This window comes from Zingiber officinale, chromosome 6B (genome assembly GCF_018446385.1).
Source record: "Zingiber officinale cultivar Zhangliang chromosome 6B, Zo_v1.1, whole genome shotgun sequence".
NCBI lineage: Eukaryota > Viridiplantae > Streptophyta > Magnoliopsida > Zingiberales > Zingiberaceae > Zingiber > Zingiber officinale.
The window spans coordinates 95720175-95733465 of NC_055996.1; the positions used below are offsets into that span (position 1 = coordinate 95720175).

The 13291-nt window shown below is 35.4% G+C and overlaps 1 protein-coding gene across 1 annotated transcript; it reads left to right on the plus strand.

Annotated features, from left to right (window-relative positions):
* Positions 1-4596: 4596 nt before the first annotated feature.
* LOC121991260 (probable protein S-acyltransferase 22) lies at positions 4597-5806 on the plus strand. Its single transcript, XM_042545268.1, has 4 exons — positions 4597-4681; positions 4903-5031; positions 5128-5208; positions 5546-5806. Exons 1-4 carry the CDS (start codon positions 4661-4663, stop codon positions 5804-5806), a joined length of 492 nt encoding a protein of 163 aa, XP_042401202.1. The 5' UTR covers positions 4597-4660.
* The last annotated feature ends 7485 nt before the right edge of the window (positions 5807-13291 follow it).

Consider the following 13291-nt stretch of genomic DNA (forward strand, 5'->3'; position numbering starts at 1 on the left):
CAACGCGCGCGCGCCTTCTCCTCACCACTCCTCTCCACGAGTTCTCCTCTCCACTCCTCTCCACGAGTGCCTTCTCCTCTCCTTCTCCTCTCCACGAGCGCCTTCTCCTCTCCTTGCCGCGTGATCTCCTCTGAACCCTAATCTCGACCCAAACTCCTCACGCAAAACTCCTCACGCCGGCCCAACTCCTCCAAGTCGAGATCCCTAATCTCGCATTTCCCCATCTCCTCAATCAAAGTCAGCTTACCCTTCCTAATCTTCTCACGGCGGAGCCGACGGAGCCGAGATCCCTCAATTTCTTCTACTATCCGACGGAGCCGTAGCACTACCACGCGGTTCTTCGATCCGGCTCCTCGATATCTTTGCTCTTGCCCTCACTGTTCCTCCCTCTCTCTGCTCTTCCTTACCTTCACTGCTCGTTCTCGACTTCGCTCTCTCATCCCTTCGTAATGGCGTCTCCCGGTGAATCAGGTGCGCTCACTGCCCCTTCGGGCTTCTAACATTAGTTGCTTAAATTTCTCTTTCCAGACTTGGATCTCGATTTATTCATGGGGATTTACAATTTCTATTAACATCCTGATGGCAATCTATAAATTTTCAAGAATACAGGTCCAAAGTTTGTGTGTATCATGCCCTTCTTGTATTCTTATTCCCCCCTACTTCACATCATGCTTTTCTGATCACTGCAGTCGGATCTCTAGAAAATAAATCTGATTGATGAAGTGGGCAAATTTGGCATCTTTCTTGACTTTTTTCTAGAATTTGGGCTTAAATTTGAAGCTCAGACTGGGCTTTTTTATGTGCTGAATTAAGGTGGAACAAGGTCTGATTTAAACTATGAAAAACTTACAAGTAAAAAAAAAAATAGTAATAATGATTACTTACAAGTAGTTTCGATCATTTTAGTGTTTATCGTTTCCTCACTGTATAATTTGGGTCCTCCGTTGTTTGAAAAATCTTGAATTGTGTTTGTTATACCTTCTTAATGTGCAGCAATGCTATGGTGATAAACTTGTTTGACTGTTTTGACAAACTGGTACAGTTATTTCACATGGTAATCTCGATACAACACACTGCCTGGACAATGTTGTTTTAAGTGCTTTAATTCTTCCTTCTGACTGCTATTGAAGTTTGTTCTGTCATACCACTGCTAGATGGGTAAAGTTATTTCTCTTATTATAAAACTCATGAGCATCTAATGTTAATCAAGTACATACTGTAGGAAGCAGAATATGTACTTCAGACGAAGCTATGCAGAATCAGGCTGAACCTCCACAATACTTAGAGAATCGGCAGCCTTCTCTATTGTGGCTACTTAGATCTATAGTAATTTTCTGTTTGTGGTATTGTGGTGGCGGTGATGAGAATAATTTCATGAGGGCGCTTGTTTATCCAGGACCTGTCCCTTCTGGAAGCTGAAACTATAGCTCTTTCCATCCTGAAACAAGTCATGGAAGAAAAGGTATATTTCTTGTGGTTTTTCTGTATCTACCTGCTTTAGAAGATAGATAAAGCATCCCTGTTATCAAACCTGGATTAGGTTCATTCAGGCTCCTGGTTAATGAATTATTACTTGGTCTATTTGGATAAACTAATCGGGTGTGCTTAGATGTTTACTTCTAAATCATATAAACACTGCATTTAAATATGATAAAGAGAGAATACACTATTCAATCTGGTACCAACTGACCTGAATGTATGTTTTGGGTACTTTTGTATTAGACGGGTAAATTGGACTGATGCTTAAGGATCCAGTTCTAGGGTTTCATTTTGTTTTACATAAATTGCAGAGTATTGCAACTTTTACATTGCTAATTACTCATTTGCATTAACAAGTAACCCCTAATAATGTTGACATTGCAAAGGTGGCTCCTACTTACCATCTATATACACCTGCCGAGGTTAAAGATGTCATTTCTCGCCTTTGATCGGCAAGGCCATTTATCTTGTTATCTGCGTTTCTTCGTACTTCATACTACTTGCTAGATTGCTGTTTAATTGTGCTGGATGTTGTGACCTTATTGTGTTCTGGTTGCTTATCCACTGAACCATATTTCGTTCAAAGAAGTTTAGTAATGTCATCTGCAATTTCTCTAAAAGTTTTATTCCCTTGGAGTCTATGCTGTGAAATTATAATATGTCATCTCTCATTTTTCACATTCGCAGTGAAACAATTAATAGCTCACAAAAAATAGCTGAAGGTTGAATTTTAGTTTGCAAGTGTCTTGTACTTTGACTGGTTCCAGAATTTTGCTCTCAGGGTAGTTCACATTTTTATTGTTTTTTAAAGAAATTTGATATGGACAACTTTCTTGGGGGCCTTTGCTAATATTTTACCTCATTTACTGGATGTTTTTCAATTTTCACCAATGTAACCAATGTAACAGGAGACTTGGAGAAGAAATACTACAAGTGTTCAAGTCAATGTCACATTTAAATGCGGTATTGTTGGATATTGTTGGAGAATTGCTAGTCCAGTTTATGCGGAGAACATTGTGAACGAGGAAGTGGACTGTTTAACTAGCCCTTTTTGGTTCTCATACCTCAAAGAGGTTGAGGGTATTAGGGTTTAGGGTTATGTTAGGTTGTTGATGAGATTGTTATACTCTTGCTTGAACATGAACCAAAGTATATAAATTTGACCTTTTGATCTGAAAGTATAAAAAAAAGTTAATTGGATACTAGTTTTTTATTTTTTTTTTACAGTTGCATTTGTTGTATTTTCATATGTTTCTCAGTGAACTTCTAAACAATTCTTTTTTCATTAATTTATTAAGGCTTATTATAAGTTTCAGTTTGATTGTGCAAATTGTTTTCTTTTGTAATCCATCTGTTTCTTCTTTGGTTTAGGAAAGTTGAAGTGAATCCCTTGATAGCTGTTTCATAGGTTTGTTCCATTATTTTCCAGTACGTACTGGAATCACTATCAATAGCCCTCAAGGACTGTTTACAACCTTGCAATCAAATTAATTGGACTTATAATCTAATGTATGGTCATCTGGAGCATGAATATTGGAGGATTCATGAATGACTCTTCGGATGATGAATGTATGTCATTTAATATTGGTTCATGTATTTATTTAGATACATCTTGAGTATTCCCTATAAATACCCTATGTATTTAACAATTCAAAGATGAAGAAAATCAAAAGTAGTTGAACACTAACACTTGGACGCCAACATTTTTGAGTTGGCGCCTAGATTTGACCATCTAACAGACACGGCTAAAGGATCAACTTCTATGAACACCCTTAATAACTTATACAGATATTTGTGAACAATTAGGTTGGTGGCTATCATTTATCCTCCCTTTTGTTGTTTTTCCATGTACCCAATGCAGCTTTCATTTCAAAGGTTCCAAGCTGATGAACAAGGATGGGTGGACACAATCAAGTCAGTGCGATTTGGAGGAGCTGTCAGGATTAGTACCATGGATTGGCTTGGGCAATCTCAATATTTGCGTCAAACTGTCTTCTGGCCTTCCCTATCATCTGCAGTATCTGAGGTATACTATGCACATTTACCATGAATTTTCCTTATTGAGCTTGGGCTAGTGACGGTTACGAATGTATTTTATTTCAAGAACCGTATAAGCAAGTGTTCGTGCATCTAGTTTTATAACAATGCACTTCGTATCTTTGATCTAAAAAGCTTCTGAAACAAGTCATCTTCTCCAAGCATATATATTGGCCATGTTAAGTGACACAAACAAGATCTAAAACCATGTGTTTAAGGCATTCAAAGCTATTGGCCTCATCCGGTGGGTGGCTGTTCAGAAGACTGCTCGTGAGGGGATGCAGTGGGTTTCAATTGGCAATGAGGTGACATAGTAGGTTTCAACCGACAAAGAGGAACACATGAGGTGTTAAAGGCGGCAAGCGGTGGTGCAGTTCATAGGAGCATACCAGTAGTTTTGTTCTTTTTCGTGTGCCAGTTGGCAGATGGAATGAATTTTTTTCCCTGTGCCAACCAGCATGGACAAAATTTAAAACTTCGAGGCTTCTAAAGTTGTTGGTCTCTTCCTGATCAATACTTTTAATCTTCCATCTTAACTAAGGTAATATTTCTTCGCCATTTCGTGTTCTGGTGTTTGGATTGCTATGGATGGAGAAGTTGTGCAATAATTCAGAGTGATGCCACCGTTGGGATTCGAGGTGATAAGTTGCAAATTTCTAGGCTAACCAAAACAATGTGGGTGCTTCTCATGTGGTGTGGTAGGATGTCTTAAAAAGAATAGGACAGTAAGATGAGTAATTTACTTTTTTTGATTGCTTGATCAGATGGCCTTTGGACAAATGCATAACCATAAAAGATGGATAATTCAGAATATTGGTTATTAGGGAGAAAGGTGATAGAGATCTCATTTACGATGAGCCACACAATCTTTTCAAGAAAATAAAGTTCTTATGTGCTTTATATTAACTTGGTTTTTCTCTAATGATTTCTATCTGTTTGTATTGCAGGTTCTAAAATATAGTAAGCATTGTAGAGTCTGTGACAAATGCGTTGATGGCTTTGATCATCATTGCAGGGTGAGGGTTTTCTCCATTCACAACCTTATATGTTTTGTTATCTTGTAGTAATATGCAGTATTCATCTTTCCTTGTAGTGGATCAATAACTGCATAGGAAGAAAAAATTACAAAAGGTTCTTCATCCTCATGGTGTTTGCTCTTCTCTTGGTAAGCACAAATATTTCCTACCATTCCAATAGTTGTATTCATTAATCATAGTGATTGACACTATTTTCTTAGTGTAGATTTATCATCTGTGTGCATCAACTTAGAAGATACTATTTTCTTAGTACGTGAAGGACCTGATACATAGAATGCATTTTATGTCAGGTCCTTTTCATTCTGATTGACTATTGATTGGTCTCCATGCTTTGTGCACCTTGGGCCAGCTTATTCTGCAGTGGGCTGTTGGGATGCTTGTGCTGATACTGTGTTTTGTTGAGAGAAGGAGATTTTCTGCTGAAATTGTTTCAAAGCTGGGTAGTAGCTTTTCCTTGGCACCCTTTATCATTGTGGTGGTGAGTACTCAGAAGAGAAAATGAATGAAAATCACACATCATAATGAGGATTTTTCAAGGTTCTGATACTAATTTGATAATGTCTCTATAATGCAGGCTGTGTGCACTTTATTAGCCATGGTTGCTACTCTTCCAGTTGCACAACTTTTCTTCTTCCATATTCTTTTAATAAAAAAGGTACACTACTTTCATATTTCTACTTGTGACACAGCAAACACTACCAGTTACACAACTCCTACATTTATATAAAACAAACCTATGTATCCGGTCAAATATCTCTATTTCAAGGAATATATCTTTTATATTTTCAAATTCTTTGCATTCATCCATACACTGAGCATTACTGAAACTTATTATCCAACTGAACTATTACAGCTTGTTATTTAACTGATAGATTTTCCATAGTGGAAAACAAATAGTAGAATTTGAACGATATGGTGTTGTTTATTCATCAATTCTGGAGAAAATTGACACTTTAACTAGCTCATGCTACTCTACATGGATGCGCTTACAGGGAATCAGCACCTATGATTACATTATTGCTTTGAGGGAGCAAGATCAGGAGCAGGAGCAACTTGCTGTTGGTGGGCAGCAAAGTCCGCAAATGTCCCAAGTGAGCTCTTTTACTGGACTAAGCAGCACCAGTTCTTTCAATCAATTCCATCGCGGTGCATGGTGTACTCCGCCAAGATTATTCCTTGAGGATCAGGTATCATACTTTCATTATTTAGAAAGTTATTGTGAATGTAATTTACCATGGTTAAGATTATTTTGAAAAACCTTTTAATAAGATTTTTTTTACTGTACGAGGCAAATCCATTTAATTAAAAGTTTTTTTTTGGTAAAAAAGCCTAGTTGTAAATCTTTATCAGCACTTCATTCATTTCTCCTTATTCATCATTATCGTATTTTTGAATAAAAATTGAAATAACAAATGTAATCCACTTGCTTATTGTACACTTGGTTCAATGGTTAGCGAACTTAGGTGTGTGCTGTTTGAATTTTGTTTTCATGCATTGACCTCTTTAGATGATTTGTTTCTTGTGAACCTATTTTGAAAGATGCAATATATCTTTTAATATGGGTAGTTAATGTTGTTATAATTAACCCGTTTTTATGGAATTTCGTGAACTAAGAATCTTGTAAACTGCATGCGATTTCTTATTCAAGCTCTCGCTGGAAAGCTAACCAAAATCAACTTAGTTGATCATTAGCTATTCATAAATTGAACTGCATTCACATTTCCATTGCCAACTTAATTCTGACTTCTGAGAATTTGATAGTAGGATAATGTCTACAGTTTGTTAATATATATATTTCCATGACGCATGGGTGTTGGAAGGGAATAGAATGTCGTCCTCGATTTTGGGACTGTGAATGTGTCATGTCAAGTTGAACTTTTACCTTGCTTCAGCTCAATTGTGTAAATAATTGTCAATCTCATGGTATAACTTAAGTTAGATTCTATTACAGAAATTCTAGTTCAAAATTAATTCTAGTTCAAAATTAATGTCAATAGCACTCGTTGCTTTTTCACGTTCGTTTAAAAACAATTGAGTAAAATGCAGCAGAATATAAGTTAAGTAAAAACAATTGCTAACACAGTTTATTTTTACTTGGTTCGGAGTCTACAGCACTCCCGCTTGGTTAATATATATGCTTAGAACTTGTAAAGACAGGTCAAACATTAATATGCTTGGTTAATATATCCATCTACAGCACTCCCGCTTTTTCCTCTAAATATGATTTTCATTTAGCACAGAACTAATGCCAATTTTTTTATTTTGATGCAGTGTTTAAAGAGCTTGAGTAGAAGTTGGCCCTAAAGAAAACTTGTCAGTTACGATATAAACACACTTACGGTATGAATTACATGTATATATAACATTGACATATTATTTAGTACGAGATTTACATGTATGAAAGTTTTCATACAAAATTTCTTGATTGCCTACAACCCCAGGTGTGCTGATGACAAGTTGAAGAAGATGGCTCTAAGAGTGATAGCTGAAAGCCTTTCAGAAGAAGAGATTGCTGGACTTAAAGAAGCAATTCCATGCGATGGACACCAACAACAGGGGTTAGTCAATGATGAGGTTTTGTAAAACTTGTGTGTTTGAAAAATTATTGTCATGAAGTTAAGGATAACTTGTATGATACAAATTTAATTTGTGGATCAATATGTATACATTTTGTTTGTATAATATAAAGTTTTATTTATTTGTTAAATAGTCTTATTATAAAAATGATTGTGGTTGTGGATATTCAATTATATGTAAATTTTGAGTATTTTTTATAATTTTTGCTATTTAATTAAGAAAAACACTATTTTTTATAAATTTAAAAAGACAACGTTTTTAAGTAATAAAAGACAACGCTTAAAAAACAATGTCTTTGAGACCAACCACAACGCTTTTAAAGCGTTGTCTTTGATATGTGCATTTTTACAACAGCATCTATAACAACGCTTTTTAAGAACAAAAAGACAACGCTTAAAAAGCGTTGTCTTTGTGACCAACCACAACGCTTTTAAAGCGTTGTCTTTGATATGACTTTCTACAACACCATCTACAACATCACTTTTTAAGTACATACGACAACGCCAAAAAAGCGTTGTTGTTTAGCTTTTTTCTTGTAGTGTCAAAAGATTTTGGAAAAAATTGCATGATCCATCATTGACCTAACCATATCCAACAAGATTCGGTTACGTCTTTTTGATACACCATTATGTTGTGGCGTATATGGCAGAGTCCATTGAGACAATATACCATTGCCCCTTAGGTAATCTTAAAACTCTTAGCTTAAATACTCTCCATCTCGATCGGATCAAAATATCTTGATATTTTTACCAAGTTGTTTCTCTACTTTATTTCTGAATTCTCTAAACTTTTCAAAGGTTTCAGATTTATGTTTCATTAGACACACATACCCATAACGAGAGTGATCATTAATGAAAGTAATGAAGTAGCTATAACCTCCTAGTGTATGAGTTGACATTGATCCACATACATCAGTATGTATGAGCTCAAGTAACTCATCAACTCGTTCACCCATTCCAAAAAAGGTAACTTTGTCATCTTGGCTTTTAAACATGAATCATATGTATCTAATTCAAATAATTCGAGAACTGCAATCTTTTGTAATTCGGGTATGTGTTTCTTGCTTATATGGCCAAAGCGAGAATGCCATGAGTAAGAAGTTAATTGATTATCTAATCGGGTGTGTTTATTGCTCGTATCGATATTGAATGCGTCACTAGATGTATCTAACGTGTAGATGTCATTGGATAAAATTTCAATGTCATAAAGAACATCATTCAACGTTATATAACAATAATTGTTATTAAAAGTCAAATGAAAACCTTTTCTATTTAAGTAAAAAATAGAAACAATGTTCTTTATTAATGACGGAATAAAATAACAATTATCTAATTCTAAGATAAGTCCACTAGGAAGTTGTAACAAGTATATTCCGATAGCGACTGCAACAACCTTTGCTCCATTCCCAACTCGCAGACTTGTTTCTCCCTTGACGAGTCTTCTGCTATTCCTTTGCCCGTGTATATCATTATATATATGTGAGCCACACCCAATATCCAATATCCAAGTGTCTGAGGAAATAGCATGACAATCAATAATGAAAATACCTGAAGAGGATAGGGCATCAGATGCCTTATTCTTCTTCACGGACTCAAGATAGATCTTATAGTTTATTCGCCAGTGTCACATCTTACCATAATGGTAATATGGGTCCTTTGGAGTTAGCTTGATCAATTTATTCGAGTCCAAAATTGAATGCAGATTAAAAGAAGTCATAATTAAATGATTAAACTAGAAATACAAAAATGAGAATATATGAGAGACATGATATTATTTATGTAAACAATTTATAAAAAATTTCGCTTATTTATCAAATTCAAATACCCTTATTTTTAAATTTGGAAGATGGTAGATTTTCTCCAAGTGGGTTGATATCCACTACAGATAAGAATAACCTTGATTTTGGTCAACAAGTCATTCTTAGCTATAGTGGTGGGTAACAAGTTTACCGATTACATATCACTTATATGTAACTCTCACATTATTCTAGCAACTGATTGATCTTCACATACACATCAGGTTGTTAATGTTGGAACCCTAAGGTTATTTTTGGTGTGATCAACCAAGTTAGGTTAGGTCATGTTATTTTTTGATCCCTATGTCTAAGTGTGCAGGAGCTTAGGAGCACAGGAAGTTGAGCGGAAATTAAATGCGACCAGTGAGAAGGACGACATGAGAGCGAGCCGACGGGCTCGGTGAGTCCGAGGGACGAAACACTGCGAAAGAGTATGCCGGTGGACGAGAAGGACGTGCACAACATTCGAGGGACGAGAAGTTGGAGTGGAAGCCTACTTGAGGAGAAGGCCAAAATTGGGTTCGGGCGAGCCTTATTTTGGTTGGTTGAAATCACCCAAGTGATCGGAGCAACAGAAGAATTAGAGTGGAGCTATAGAGCTACTAGAGGCACCTTCAACAGGAGTTGAAGGTACCTCTACGACCTTCAGGCAGAAGGCGACTTCAATGGCTGAAGACGCCTTCAACTAGCCATGGAAAGTGCCTTCCATGGCCATGGAAGGCGCCTTCGACCAGGGAATCTGGCCCTTGGCGGAAAGGATAAAGGTTTATCCTGTGCCTCACTAAAGGCACCTTCCAGCCCTTTGGAAGGCACATTCAGCTTAAGGATAAGTTTTTCCAGGGGCTATGAAAAGACCCCTGTGTTAGAGTATATACTAAAAGCCTAGCTTTTGTAAACATTTATTTATGAAATAAAAGAATCACATTGATCAAATATCTACATTTTATTTTATAAGTGTAGTTGTTCAATTAATTTATATTATAGATAACATGGTGTGTGGTGTCACACATAGAAGATCATGTTATCAGTTCTTTATAAATTATAAGCAGTTGCTCACGACTAAGATAGAAAGAAACAAACCTTTGGAATAGTTGTAGTGTAATTAGGTATTAGTTTATCTTGACTAATAAATTACACTAGTACACTCTGTGTATTGAGTAGGACCATATTGGGTAAGTTCTTTTTATACTGACTTAATAAAAGAACTAGACCTTAGTTATTATGGAAGTGTGTGCTCTTAATCCTAATATAATAACAAGCATATATATTTAGTATTTATTTCTTTAACTTATCAAAGGGTGAGATTTAGCTTGATAAATCAATATGCCCGATAAGTTGGGAAATGATATTATTTATAGTGTGTGTTGTTGATTATATATGGAAATTGTGTCCTAGTTATCTAGGTTGAGAATGTCCCCAAGAGGAGCTCATAAGGATTGTCATGTTAAACCCTGCAGGTGGACTTAGTCCGATATGACAATGAGGTTGAGTGATACTACTCTTGGAGCTAGATATTAATTAAGTGAGTTGTCAATAACTTACTTAATTAGTGGACATTCGTTATCTTAAACACAGAGAGACTAACACACTCATATATGAAGGAGCCCATAATATAATTTGGGATTGGTGCGGTAGTGCAATAATAACTCTCTAGTGGAATGAGTTATTATTGATGAACTTGAGTTGTGTGTTTGGGGCGAACACGGGATACTCAAGCTCATCGGAAGGCCAAAACTAATTTCTCCTCTAGGTCCCTGTCGTAGCCTCATTTAAGCCTCAAGTCCATCTAAATAAAAGCCCTTCTTGGTGTCCAAGAGAGGGTCGGCTCAAGGCTTGGTGACCAAGCCAAGGGTCGGCCATCATCTTCTCTTAGGGGGCCGGCCCCTTGCTTGGTGTCCAAGCAAGAAGGGGCCGGCCATATTAATTCAAAAGTGAAGGGGTGTTTCGAATTTTTAAAATCTTCTCTTTGTAGAAAACTATAAGTTTTAAAAGAGAAATTTTAAAATGAAAAACTTTCCTTATTTGAATTAGGCCACATGTTTTAATAGAGAGCTTTATAAGTTTTAAAACATTCCTTTTTTAACCATCCTCATGGTTTTAGAAAAAAGGAAGAGAAGTTTTAAAATTAAAATTTTCTATTTTTGTAAACATGTTAAAAAAGGGAATTTTTAGAAGAGAAGTTTTAAATTTTAAAACATAGTTTTAATTTTTAAAACTTTCCTTTTTTAACATCCACTTTAAGAAAGAGAGCTTGTAAAATTTATAAGAGGATTTCTTCTTTTATAAAATTTTATAAAAATTATTTTCCCTTCTTGATGATGTGGTCGGCCACCCTTGCTTGGTGCCCAAGCAAGGGCCGACCAATCAAGCCAATTAATCCTTGTTTGGTGATTGAATCAATCAAGAGGTAAGAAAAGGAAAAATAAAAAGGGAAAAGGAAAAACAAGAGAAAGATTTTATTTTTTGTAAAAAGTTTTTGCTTATTTGCCTTGGGCAAGTAATATAAAAGAAGGGGAGAGGAGACCTCATGAGATAACAATTCTTATTCTCAAGTTGGTGATTCCTCTTGTGGCCGGCACTCTCCCTCTTCTTATCCCCTTGCTCTCTTTTGTTCCCTTGAGGTGGTGGTGGCCGAAACATAGAGAAGGAGAAGAAGGTTTTTGGGTGGTGTTCATCTTGGAGGATCGTCGCCCACACGACGTCCAAGGCGAGGCAAGGAATACGGCAGAAGATCTTGAGGTCATTTGCATACAAAGAGAATGTATAACTAGTAATTTTCTTCCGCATCATACTAGTTATTTTTTTTATTTGTATGAATTCCAAACACAAGAGGCAATAGATTCTAGTTTTTTGGATTTGTTATTCAAGTTTGTGTTTTTGTTTTTCGAATTTGTGATTCGATTGTTCCTTTTGGTTAAACCTAGAGTTATATAAGGAAATTAAATATTAGCTTTCCTTAAAAGGCTTTGTATAGGAAGTGGTGGTTGCTCCCATATCCAAGAAGGCCTAGTGCCTCGCCATGTTTAACCTGGAAGCCAATTTTGGAAATTAATATTTAATTGAATTTATAACATAGGTGGATTTGGATCAATAGTGTTAAGTTCCGCTTGCGATCCTAGTCTAAACCATTAAGAACATATAAGTTAAATTTGGAATCAATAATGTTAAGTTTCGTTTGCGATTCCTAATTTAACTTCTAAAGAACAAAATAGGTTATTAAGGAAAGGTTCGACACTTGTACAAAATTTTTGTACAGTGGAATCGGTACGATCTTCCTAGGACTAACCAACACCCTAGTCCTAGGAAAGAAACAACAACTTCTGTATTAATTTCTTAGCAATAGTCTGAGCTATTAACGAGTGTAAAAGGCTTCTCCGCCTTTAGTGAAGGAGACTTTTTAAGAGCTTCCATTTGGCTTGGATTAACAACCAGCTAGTTGTAACCAAGTAAATTTTGGTGCCTTTTACTGATTTTATTTAAGTTGTTATTTCTGTATTATTTTATTTGCTATTGCTGCTAACCTAAGTTGGAAGATTGAGGAGAAAGGTATTTTAGTGTTTCAGGCAACTCAACCCTCTCCAGCCGGCCCACCGGACCAACAATTAACACATTAACAAGTATACATTAAATGCATATCACCCAACTTCAACTCTATCCATATTGATCATGTCTTTGACACAATAAATCAACACTTCAAGTTTAAAACCGGGTTAATTATGATATTGCATCTCTATGGTTTGAACATATCTAATTTCAAGTTTGAGCTTGACTTTGGCCAATAACTCAAACAAGAATTTAAACTCTGGTTTTTACCATATTAACGGAAGGTGTAAGTTTTAATATTGTGCAAGAGATTTGATCTCACCTACATCATGCAAATATTTTATCTACATGACATTATACGTATGACATAAATGATGACATGACATATCGTACGCATGTCATAAATGATGACACGACACATCGCACATATGGTATAGTATGACACATCACACATGGTAAGATTTAATCACATCACATGCATGACAAAATCTAATCATGTTATAATGAATGCATCTACATGACGTACAATATGGTATGAACATGACATAAATTTATATATGTTATAATTCTATTTGGAAATAAAAATATGTTATAAATTTGATTTTAATAAATCAAGATTTATCTAATCAAATTAGGAAACTAATTTCTAAATTTAATGAACATATTTCATATAGAATCTTTCTATCAATCAAGAATCTTTAATTATTTTAGAAACAAATTTTCAAATTAATTTCCTAATAATTTAGGAAATAAATAATTAATATTTCTTAATTTATTATAGAATAATTTAAATCTGGATTTTTTATGATTTTCTACATCTTTT